At 40.5% G+C, this 13061-nt stretch overlaps 1 protein-coding gene across 1 annotated transcript; it reads left to right on the plus strand.

Moving 5' to 3' along the window:
* Positions 1-666: 666 nt before the first annotated feature.
* On the plus strand, positions 667-9120 carry dctn2 (dynactin 2 (p50)). Its single transcript, XM_029149670.3, has 14 exons — positions 667-900; positions 1201-1269; positions 3927-4023; positions 4410-4471; positions 4699-4797; positions 5006-5166; positions 5326-5479; positions 5779-5844; positions 6045-6083; positions 6280-6357; positions 6482-6553; positions 6759-6861; positions 7864-7955; positions 8331-9120. Exons 1-14 carry the CDS (start codon positions 865-867, stop codon positions 8415-8417), a joined length of 1215 nt encoding a protein of 404 aa, XP_029005503.1. The 5' UTR covers positions 667-864; the 3' UTR covers positions 8418-9120.
* Positions 9121-13061: the final 3941 nt, after the last annotated feature.

Consider the following 13061-nt stretch of genomic DNA (forward strand, 5'->3'; position numbering starts at 1 on the left):
GTCATAGCGATGGAAAATGTGTACAATAAAGATGTGATAACAGATGTTTGAATGTTTTTGCTGTTTTCTGTAGTTAATAAAAAACAGCACCATAACAATAGCTAAACTATGTATATATCTATTTTGTCCAGCATAAATTTAGAATTAACTAATTTCAAGTACAACGTTACATGGAATCTGGGGGAATACTGCAGTTTTTCTGATTCATACTGTACTTTAGCTCTGCCTTGATCTGCTGTAATACTTAAGTACTTTAGTTGTACTGGGCAGTTTCCTCCTCAGAGTGAATCATCATCTGAATCGACCATCTTTGCTCCATTAAGATTAAGATGTTATGGCTGTGTCTTTGGCGCCACTGTGTGGTGACTTTGAACTCAACCATGGACTGTTTACTTAATCACGTGCCGTCTGAAAATAAAAATACTAAACGCTTTAGTTGCTGAATCTGAATATTTATCAAATTTAGTATAATGCATTATTATTTGATGTAAACTCGAGCAAAGTGATGCTAAACGGTAAAACCGTGACTGTGACTGTTGAATTGTATCAGTCAAATTTAACGCATGCGTACCTTACGCGGAAACGTTTGTTTTGCTCACACTGATATCCCGTTAATTTGCTTCACGTGTATTTAGCCTATACAGCTCCGCCCACTTGTCTTGCCTTGCAGTAAATTCAACGTACACGCTGTCACGTCAAGCTAGTGACCACATCACTAGCCTGGAAGACTCCACCGGTTGAGACTCTGCTGGCTCATGTATCGCTAGCTTTTGTTTCCTATCGGTCTGTCGAGAGTTTGCGCATTTTAAGAACGTGTATATTTTGTTGCGAGTCGCTGCTCAAACACTTGTTTTTCCGCCGAGAATGGCTGATCCCAAATACGCAAACCTGCCCGGAATTGTAAGTAGCCAATGCTAGCAGACAGATTAGCTAGAGTGCTACCTCCAAGCTACGATAGCCAGGCTAGCTAACGGCTCTGTAGATGACCCAGCTGTTCTTTAATTTGCAATTCTTACACAGTCATAAATGTTTCTTTCTAGTTGTCAACTAATCCAGTACTGTGATGCGTTAAATCAACCAGAAAGCAATGATAACTAAATAATGCTACGTGTTGTTGAATGGACCGGGGCGTTGTCCAGGCTTAACGATAATAAACGGGATGTCTGATCCTATGTATTGTTTACTTCGCTGTTCCGACAGGCCTTTAATGAGCCGGACGTGTACGAGACCGGTGACCTCCCAGAAGATGACCAGGCTCAGTTTGAGTCGGTAAGTATTCGTTTTGCTTCCTCTGATCAGTTTGCAGACCGTTAGCCATCCTTACACTGAGCTAACCCAACAAGCTAACAAGCCAGTGTGACAGCTGATGCAGTAGGTAAAACACTGATCCAATCGATGAAAGCAGGGGAACATTACTCCAAACGTTTAATTACTAATTATACTATTGCATAGGTTGCTAGCACACATTATATGGTACTGTAAGCGCTGTAATCTAAGGTTCATTACGTGTCTGTTTGCATATGTGCTCCCTTTATACACGTTTTAGAAAAGAAATAAGAAGAAAGTGTTGTTCTTCAATATTTACCATGTCATGAGGACATGTACAACCAGCTCCTTGTTTGTTATGCATGATGAATAATTTACTATTATTACTATCAAAAAGAAACAGTAGAGGTTGCATTTCTTCATTCAGACTGCATATTTTGTTGCGTTCCAACAACAAACTGCTCCAGCATGTCCATGTGGTGCCTAGAAATGTCTGTTCTCAATGTCGTCTAACTTGAGCAGTAGTTGCTGCTGCTCTGAACGTGTCAGTGCTGACCATCTGAGTGAATCCTAATTAGAGTTTTCCCTCCGTATGTCCACATTTGTTCTTCCCATACCCTTGCCCCTGTCCTGACACTTCCCCACCCCTCCTGGGACCCTAGTTTGTACAAGTAAGATTGGCTTCATTCTAGTCTGAGAGCTTAATGCCATGCTTTTTATGCATGTTTTATTTATTTTCTCTTCCATTGTTCCTAGCTATACTGAGTGGGGTGAAATGAGAAATATGTCAGTGACCCTTTGTGTTCTTGCAAAGTTTTGATTGTTGTAAAGTGCAAGGAACTGATCATTTTCCTGCTAATTATGTTACCCATCTGCACATAGTAATATTCATGGACCTTCAGCAGCTCTTAAATTTGCTTTTTCACTGGATTGTGCTTTGACAAAGCAGTGAAGGTGTGGCTGTGTGGGAGTGTGATTCAGTTAGGGAAAAAAATAAGCTTTGTCCGTTTATTTTTCTTTAGACATTTAACATTTTGTCTTTTTTTCTAATAAATGCTTTCTTCTTAACATTCTTAACCTGATCCTTTTCAGAACCTTTTTAAACAAATATCTGACCGGTTATTTATTCTAAAAAAGTGTTTAAATGGTTGCGTTGCATATTCTGCATTACATTCCATGTAAGGATGCAACATTTTGGTATTTAACCATACTGGCTGCATTAAGTGGATCAGGTCAATTTGAAAATATCACATTACACAGATTGATTGGATTGTAGATGTTGGTCATACATGTAGCAGCATTTAGTCACAATTTGAAGTGTCAAAGACATTTTGTTTGCTTGGCACACTAGAAAACCTCACTGTGTACCAGGGTCATTTTGAGTAAAATGAATGTTATTACAAGAGTAAAGCTCTCTTTGTGAAACAGAATTAACTCTAGGGTTTTTAGTTTTGTTGTTGTTTCTTACTACCTTTTTAGTTAAAACCCCTTTTGCCCTCCGTTGTGAGACCCCAAATGCCATCCACAAGGGCATTTAGCTACCCTGCGTTATACAGGACTATATATTCTCAAAAGAGAAAGTAATGAGTTGGTGTTGACCATCTTACCGCCCTCAGCTGGGGAAGAAAGAAAAAAAACTGGAGACAAGCTCTGCTTTCTGAACAAAGTGTCTCCAGGGTTTTTGGCTGCAACTTTCACAAGACTGCTTTTCTTTCTTGTCTTTCCCCAACTCTGGCAGGCTGTTGTGTGCATGGCATGTGATAACCACATTAATATGTGTTGTCTCTCTTTCTCTCTCCCCCTACTTTTGTCTCTCCCTCTGCTTGTTCGTTACTTTCTCTAACTCTCTTTGGAAACCCAAGGAGCTGGTAAGAGCCTGACTAACTCTCCTCCTCCCTCCTCCTCCGCATCTTTGTATCTGTCTTGTGATCCGTGTTTTATTGGTCTACCTTTTTTTTCTGTGTGAGTCTTTACTCTTAGCAGTATTTTAGTTCTACCTGTATCCTATAGTTCATTGCTGTTGATCACAAGGAATTATTGATTAATAGTTTTGTGTTCTCCCCCAAATCATTAATCAAAGAACCATATTTAGAACCATAATTCTAGTGGCTTCCAGCTTTAGTTTTACCTTTTTTATTAGTGTAACATTGTAATGTGTATATTTTTTAAATAACTAGAACATTTTGATGTATTGTTGGGATCAATTAGGCTTTGACATAGCTGCACTATCTAATTTTGCTCATGTGTCTCTTGCCTGCTGGTACTCTAAATTATGTTGAAATTATCTGATTCTCCCCTAGACAGCCCTAAATAACGGCTGTTGGAGCTCCTGAAATGCCTTCTATGATTCTGGCTACAATGGATTGTTCACTTTTGACGACATCTGATCTGATAAATATTTACTTAAATACAATTTTCAGTATTTTTTTTTAATCCTTTTTCTGGGGCAGTGATCAACCAAAAGATTTCCTCTCCAATCTTAGCATCCATTCCTTTCACATCTTACCTTGTCAACATATTTCAAGTCTACCTTGGGCTTTGAGACTTTTACTCACTGTAAGACGAGGCTCATTTTAAGTCTTTGCTTTGTCTGTAGTACTAAGCTCTTGTGACGTTTGTGAGGTTCATTTGACTTGAATTTCTGGCGTTCTCAATGACAGGAGGAGCTCTGCAGTGACAGCGTGGAGAGGATTGTGGTCAACCCCAATGCCGCCTTTGACAAGTTCAAAGACAAGCACGTCAGCACCAAGGGACTCGGTCAGTTTGTAGTGTGTCATCCGCCACTCATAACTGATGTAACCTGTTAAGTCTGGTATTTTCTGTGTGTGTTATTATTAACAAATCCAATGAAACAATCAATTGAAGTGATCCTGTTAACACATTCTGTCACTATGTGGCAAAATAATCTTATCATATTGTTTCAGAAAGTGAAATTTACAGGAGAAAAATAATGACTTCAAAACAGAACATTATATTTTCTTGGAGAACTAACCTTTCCTTACATTACGGATTTCACTAAGCCTTTTTGTGAGTTGCAGTAAAAGCCAATGTTCTGGCTCTGTCTGAGTATTATTCAAGCTCCAGTGAGCTTTCTTGTGTGTGTTTCTTGATTTTCTCTTCCAACCCTTGTGTCTATTTCACAGACTTCTCAGACAGAATCAGTAAAACCAGAAGAGTGGGCTATGAGTCAGGAGAATTTGAAATTGTGAGTACTATTACAGTAGTATTCTGTTGAGCAAGGTAACATTTTTCTAGGATGGAGGATGGAAAAACCATTATGCCTTTTCGTTTTTTCTATTTCATTCACATTCACAGCCTACATAGGTGGTGGTCATCATTTGGTTTGGTGATTGTCTCCAGGAGGCTCTTTGTGCAATACTGTAGGCCCACTTTGTGATGGTGTAATGTTTCTGCTCTCCCACATTTGCTTAGCTTGGAGAGGGCTGTGGATCGAAGGAGACACCTCAGCAGAAGTACCAGCGCTTATTGAATGAGATCCAGGAGCTCACTCAGGAGGTGGACAACATCCAGGTGAAGGGACAACAACACATTGATGCACATTCAATGCAACATTCATCTCTCCTAATCACAAGACAACTTTCTATCCTCCTCCCTTCCACAACAACAGTCAACATTTATTAATAAAAGCATTCGTCAACATAATACTGGTGTCATAAGCAATGAACCACTATTGTTGTGTAGTTTCTTAAGCACCCCCCCCTTTTTTTTCCTCTTTCAGGCTGCTACAAAAGAAAGCAATGCAGAGGAGCGCTTGACTCCAGTGGTACTTGCCCAGCAGGCAGCCCAGCTCAAACAGCAGCTGGTTTCTGCTCATCTCGACTCACTGCTGGGACCACAGGCACACATCAACTTGGCTGATCCAGATGGTGCGCTGGCCAGGTGAGGTGAAAGCGAGATGCCAGAAAAGAATCTGGACCCAGTTTTCTGCTCACTAAGTTATCGAATGCAGACAAAGAGAGGACCAGAATAGAATCAGTGGGAGGTTGTCTGTAACTTGTTACACTTCTCTGTAACACATAATAATGTTTTCTTGTGCAGGCGTCTGCTCACCCAGTTGGAAGTGGCCAAGGGTAGTCGTGGCAGTTCTGCAGGAGATAGCAAGCCAGCAGCAGCAGCTAAGGTCCCAGATGGAGTCGTACTCTATGAACTACACAGCAGACCAGAGCAGGAAAAGTTCAATGAGTCTGCCAAGGTATAGTGGGAAGTGGAATTAAGTATCTGGTCTGAGTGCATTTAACAAATGAGCGACTGTTTTAACAATGTGCACAATCTCCACACCTGCAATGTTTAGCCAATGTGTTAATGTTTAAGATTAGAAATGTAGTGTATTTGTATTTGTGGCTTTGGTAAAATCAGATGTGTTTCATAGCTAATTTATGCAGTAAACCAGGAAACTGCAAACAGTGCAGCCGTCTGTGTGTGGGTATTAGTGATTCTTATGCTGTTATACTATCGGTGACAGTATCGCGCTGCCTTAATTTCTCCCTGTAGATGGCAGAATTGGAGAAGCGTCTAGCTGAGCTGGAAATAGCTGTTGGCGCGGGATCAGACAAGCAGGTACACCCAAACCTTTCCCCATGGATCCTCTAATGTTTTTGTCTCATTCACTCCTAATCTCCCATTCTTTCAGCATTGCCACGCTCTTATTGCTATGTATCCATCCACAAAGTGAAATATAAAACATTCTTATTTATGCAAATGAAGGATTGCTGGGACTTCTGAAAATGCATTTTTCTCTTTTTGTGCTCTTGTTGCAGGGACCTCTGAGTGCCGGTGTACAAGGAGCCAGTCTAATGGTAAGGACACAGTGGAAGAGCTTTGTCTTTATATTCATATCACTGTATGTGATGTGCAGCCAGAGAACTGGGTCATACTTCAAAGATGACATCCGTCGCTCCAAGTCTGTTTAGTGCTGCTTTTTAGTTTGTTCTTGTTACAACTCAAAGTGTGCTGTGCAAGCCTGTAAATATTGTGCGTCCTTGTTCCGACCAGGACACCATTGAGCTCCTACAGGCCAGGGTCAGCGCACTAGACTCTGCTACTTTGGATCAAGTGGAAGCAAGACTTCAGGTAACTAATTTAAATTATAAACATGTTTATCTGTGCTTGCCTTTTTCTTGTATATATCATTAGCTATCTTTAAAAAATACGGCATCTCAAAATGGGCATAATTATTTTTCCACTTTGCATTCAGAGTGTCCTTGGTAAGATGAATGAGATCGCTAAACACAAAGCGGCTATCGAGGATGCCGAGACACAAAACAAGGTTAGTAATCTGTGAACCTTCATTAGTCATGTTTGAAAGTGGGAAGTGCAGCAGCCTGTAGCATTTAGTTCCTATGTGACAACTGTTACACAACACTAGGTTCTAGGTGCTTTACCCACCAACATTGTGCTTTTAGATGGTGTTGCTTGAATTCGTGGTCATCACTTATTCCAGATGGAGCGGATGTTTGTGTTCTACTTGTCAGGTGTCGCAGCTTTATGACGTCGTGCAGAAGTGGGATGCCATGTCCACCTCTATACCTCAGGTGGTGCAGAGACTTGTCGCTGTCAAGGAGCTGCACGAGCAAGGTAACGCAGGAGTTGAAGCTGGTTTAGAGCTGCTGCCTTTCCTCAGAGCTTGTCTCCAAGTCATGAGCCTTTTTGAGAGCGGGCAAAGAAGCTTAGTGTCATATCATTTCACAACATCACGTAATAGGGATGTACTCGTGTTTGTAATTGGTTCATATCGTAAGTGCTCGAGGGGCAGACGTTGTGCCAGTAGCGACGGTAACGTGAAAACTTTTTTTTAATTTCATGTTATGGGAAAAGGACCTTGAAGTGACACCCATGAGAGTTCAAGGACGGGATATGTAGGTTAGTGGGGGTGGGATGTGGCAGGAAAGATTCAAAATATGTAGGATGTATCCACAGAACATACAGTAACATGGTGGGAAATAGATCATCTTTCTGGTGCCATCTGTGTTGGTAAGCAAGATGCGAAAGATATGCATCCACAATAAGAACGCTTGTGTGGTGGACACGTGTGAAACAAAGTGAAAAGGGATTCAGCCGGAGAATAAAATTAACCCAAACAATGCTGTTGTATTTTTACAAAAAACTTGAGGTGTTAATGGAATTAGACTAAACCTTGCAGTTTTGTTAAACACCCCCTTGGGGACATGCATGATATTCTATCATTTTATTATTCAAAGCATGAAAGCAAAACCCTGTCATTAATAGTTTATATCGATAATTTATTTCTGAGGTGAGCAAGGTTATTTATCATGCAGCCCTTTCTGCTCTAATCTGTCACAGTCTGCAGCTGGAGTGCTCTTTGCTCAGTAGGGTTTGGCTGCACTGATTTATTTTTCCTCCTTTCACTCCTGATCTTTTTCTAAACTCATTGAAATGTATAAAAAAATCGTTCAGCAGCTATTAGTCACTTTCAGATTAGATTTGCACAATGTCTCCGCCTGTTTGTTTTGATTTGGAGAATGTTTTTAAATCACATTTTCAAGATAAGAACCTTGTTTTGTTTTTTTACCCTTCCTACACTCCTGCCTTTCAACTTGATTCAAACCCTCCTTGCAGCCATGCAGTTTGGCCAGCTGCTTACCCACCTGGACACCACACAGCAGATGATCAACAACTCTCTGAAGGATAATAACAGCCTGCTAACACAGGTACAAAGTTCAAGCACTGTTGGACTGCTGGAGGAAAATAAATCATTCACTTCTAGATTGCTGAATTTAATGACTATAGGATCATTATTGAGGCCAGTGCAACTCACATTTGACTAATTGATGGGCAACAGGTTATTGGCATTTTGTGTAATGTGTTTTAATTTGGAGCTTTTATTATGTCCATCCTTGACAGATACATCTTGTTTTGGCTCCAAAATGTAAAAGCTTACATGTTGAAATGTTTTAATTTGTACTAGCAACCCTCCCAGATGTTCTTTTTATTTGCAGTAACCAAAATCAGAGAGACAGTGAATTCATTTAAATGCTACAACCCTTCCTCGCTTCCCACTCTTTCAACTGTTATCAACTCCCCAGGTCCAGCAGACGATGAAGGAAAACCTTGTTGCTATAGAAGAAAACTTTGCTGCACTAGATCAGAGGATGAAGAAGGTCTCAAAATAAACAGGCCGCGTTCCGACCAGTCCAGGAGAGTGGAACATGGACAAATAGGAGCTGGCTGGAGAGCACAAAGAGGGAATTGGGGTTCGCCTCAGTCCCACAGTTGAGCTCTATTTCTGACTTTGCCTTTTTCACAAAGTGGAAGGTTAGAAAGATGGAATAACAAAAGAGCAGATGTTCTTTCCTTGACCTTCCTCTTGCATCAAAATGATATCAACTGAAAACACATTTCTCCACTATATATGCCACTGATTTCAGACCCCTGTTAAGCTTATTGACTTTTAGACTGGATTGTTTTTATATTGGTATTAAATAGAAAAAAAATCTGTCATTCCTTTTGAACCTCACATTTACGGAATTTGTACTGTATATTTGGTCAAATTAAATGGATCACACTAAGGTTAATAAATGACACTTTAATGAGGTTGTTGACTATATAAAAAATGAAAATCAAGGTTTGTTGTCTTACATTGTTGTAGCAGGAGCACGTTAGTGCAAGTGTCAGGGCCAAATCACAGAACGGAAGCTTGTAAATATGCCTGTGTACCTCATCGTTTCTTCCTGCTCAGTCGCTTGTAACTATAAAATTATGACTGAGACCAGACATCACAGACAAACGTAATCTGCTTTGTCATTACCTACAAGTCAACTGTATTGTTCATCTGTGGTTATGGCAACTGATCAATAAAAGAAAGTCTTCAGCTCAGCTCTGTTTATTTCAGTAGTCATTTTATTGTGGACGTTTATTTTGATTTTTACTTTAGTTTAATTTTCTACTAATGAACCAAACGTTACTAAGCTTTACTTGAGCTATTCAAAGTAGATTAAAGTCTTGTATGTTGCTCTTGGTTGACCTCGTTAGTGCACCTTGCAGGGCTGATGCAAGGTTGCATATTTTTTTTCCATTACCTTATGTAAGTAGCATACAGGTTCCTGTCCGAGTCATCAGCTGTTAGTATTCCAACATATAACCTCGAGTATTCCAACATATAACCTCGATGCCACTACATGTAGACAAGCTGTTTTAGGTGCATGTGAATGTTACATTTGTCTTCTTGGTTACATTCTAATCAGATGCACGCAGATTTTTGAAATAAATAAATATTTAAAGAAATGTAGTGCTAATTTACAAACACTAGATGGCAGCATATGCAATAAAATGCCGAACTCGCACGCGTTCACCTTTTTAAAAATAACAAACATGTGTTTTCCTACTCGCCCAAAACGTAGAAATTCATTCCAGTTTGTTTGCATTTGTTTTCTCAAAGTAATGTAAACTTTATATTTGGACCAAGAGGATTTTAAATGGAGAGAAATTTTTAATATTATTCTTAATGATACAACCTACAATAAATAATCTTCCAAATATAATTATTTTGAAAACGTACCTTCTATCCGAATGAAAAGGTAACTTCCCAGTGAATGTTAATTTGTGAATCAGACACACAATTAAGGCAATTTGCCAAAATTGATAAATCAGTGATTACGGCTACTCGGACCCTCACGGAGTAAATTAACATGACGCATTTGGTGCATGGCTCTGAGGTCAACCTCAAATCCTCCGGCCATTAGTGGGTTTAATATGTGGTTTGAAACAAAGCTGGTTCAGGTTTGATGTCAGGTGACGAATCAGTGGCAAAGGCCACCAGATAAAGAACAGTAAAGTAGGGATCAAGTACTTGTGATGAGTCACTCACCCACAGCAATTCCTGTGGGTGAAGTAACTGCTGCTGCAAGTCACCACAAGCGAGAGCTGCCAAAATAAACCTGGCGACAGAAGGTTTTCATCGTACTTAATAAATCTCACCAGATGTCCTCTTTTGCCAGACACGAGCCCTGGGTGCGTCCACCTCTGGACAACTGAGCTCTGAATTAGGCAAAACACACGATAAGCCCATTCATCCTGCTTCGGCTGAATGCTGCAGCTACAGCCTGGTGCTTGTAGCACGTTTTTCTTTCACTTCGGAGAGGATTAAGTGGCGAGGACGGGCCCCAGCTTTTTTCCGGTATGCCCTACTTGTGGGGGAAGCAGGAGACCGGCCTGCTCGGGCGCAACATATCAAGTGCTACTTGCAGGGAATTAGATCTGGAGCTCCAGCTTAGACGGGGATGCCCCAGATGAGCACAGAGGCCTGCTGTGTACTGTATATCATGTTAAACGGCATCTGTCCTTCTATTTTTGGTGCATCACTGTCAGTCCAGTTAACATACATTTTCACATAATTACCAAACGAGGACTTCGGTTCAGCACTGACAGTCAATTAGAGCATTAAGTAGTTAAAAATTGTAATTTTGTCTCCGACTGCAACTCGTCTTGCGACACTGGTTATGAACTGGTTAGCACAGACAGAGGACGATGAGGACACAAAAATTAATTAGTTACATAAGTACCAGTTACTCTTCTTATCTTAACTATACTGTAAAAATATAGTACCTAATATTTGTCAGCACCGCCCACTAACCTTTACTCCAGTGGACAAGGTAAATATTTAAGTCCTGAACAGAGGCTGTAGTGAGCATCAATTGCTGTAAAATCGCTGTTTCTGGTGCTGATATGGGCAGACTGGGGGGAGAGGAAGAGCCGGATGGAGTAACAGCCTGGAGTGTGTGTGTGTTTTGCTGCCAATAGACCCACCTGTTCAGACAGGCGTTTAAACTTTAATGCCCTACAGTCTCAAGCTTGAACAGGTTTTATCTTTGACACACATTTTGGTGCCAGGAAATGAAGAAATCAAGGCACCGTAGTGGTTCTAGATGGCGATAATAATAGAGGCTTGTTCACAATGGCAGTAAACTAGACAGATTTAAATTGGAAAATAATTTCATTTACCACATTTTTCCTACCTCTGATTTAAATAAGCAATAACAGTTGAATTGAGAACAATACAGAAAAATAAATTGAAGCATGTAAAACTAGAACACAAAAACATCAGACATCAGATGTGTCTGCATTGTTTTCTCCGATTTTCCTGAATGGGTCTGGACAGGTGAGGAGCCTGTAGTGAAGCAGCGAGAGGGACAGAAGAAGTGGGTTGAGGTGAGCGCAGTAAAACAGGGTGGATACCGTTGTGGGGCAGAATCAAGCTGGTAGCGAATGAAAACACAGGAAGACTGATATTATAGGGTGAAGTTAGATGACGATCGGGGTAAACAGGGTTTAACGGACTAACAAGATTGACATTAAGGTCGTCCAAAAGCTCCAAACACAGAATTCTCAACAAGTGGATGTGACATTTAGCTGTTAAATCCTGCCGGGAAGACATCGCACACTGATAACATTCACGTCATTTCTAACTTTACGGGTGCTAAGAAGTTATTTGATGGCTTACTGGTTCAGGTGACGACAGATGGGGAAATAAAATGCTAATTAATTGATTAGACGACTGAAGCACTGGCTTCAGCTCAGACGGACACCGGCATAGGAGGTTTATGTAGTCACAACGTGGACCTGAAGCTTTAAGCTGAAGCAAATATCCCTCTTATACGCCTTCAAATATCTGGCTCATGTCTCAGAAGCACATTTTCAACTTACAATAGATTCATAGATCCATTTGTTTTTAGACCTATTAGGAAATTCTTTCCCAGTTATTAACAATTTCAGTTGGAATGACTTTGTGTGAAACAAAAAAATCCAAACGCACAATGTGAAAGAGCCAGCGAGGAAAAAAAACATTTACTGTATCACCGATAACAGCTGTATCAGTTGGTCTCAGTTTAGAGAGGGGAAGATTTCCGACAGCTGGTGTGTGTGTGTGTGTGTGTGTGTGGGGGGGGGGGGGGGGGGGGGGGGGGGGGGGGGGGGGATCTGGGTGTGGAGCCTTGACCAAGGGCACAGGACAAGAAAGATGGGAGAGCGGTAACTGGAAATTCCCAAAGACTGTTTGATTCTGTAAAACAAAAGAAAACAATAACCAGGATTTGATCACAAAATAACTAAACAAATCAAGATCAACAATCACACGGTTGATTTTTCTTTGTTCTTTTCATCATTGTTCTTGGTTAAATCTGAAAAGCAGCATTAGTTCTGTCTCGTGATGATGAGCCTAAATTAAAACATCTCAGATATTATCGATGTAAAATCTGATGCCTTCATCTGTTTTATGTTTACACTGCACACAGTCTGTATATAGATATAAAGCAGCCCCATTATTACAGTGTGATAAAGTTATGAGGGCAAAACTGGACTATTTGTTCTGTCTGTTGCTTGTTTAGAAACGCATGATGTAATACATGTGTACAGTTGTGTAGTGATTATGTAGGTCAGCTGAAATCAATACTATAAAACAGGAGAGAACAGCAGGAAAAAAGGGCATTTGAGGAGTAAAACATTACATCAGTGCAACTGATCAGTGATGTCTAAATCTCATCTAAGGGCTGGTTCCCACAGGCAGACGATTATCAGCTCGAAGCGCATGTTTACTCTCAGCCAGCGCAACTTGCTCGGAAGTGGAATAAATACAACTATACACAACACCGCGTAAAAGGCGACGAGGTCCGCACAGAATCGAATAAACCCTGCTGGTTTTATTTCTATCACCGAAATCAATTAGAAAAACACGGAGCGCGATAATCCCACTGTAGTGAAACCTCGAGCTGCGCTTGTAAACAGTGTTTTATAATGAATACAACACAGACGCCGGGACTGAC

This window comes from Betta splendens, chromosome 5 (genome assembly GCF_900634795.4).
Source record: "Betta splendens chromosome 5, fBetSpl5.4, whole genome shotgun sequence".
NCBI lineage: Eukaryota > Metazoa > Chordata > Actinopteri > Anabantiformes > Osphronemidae > Betta > Betta splendens.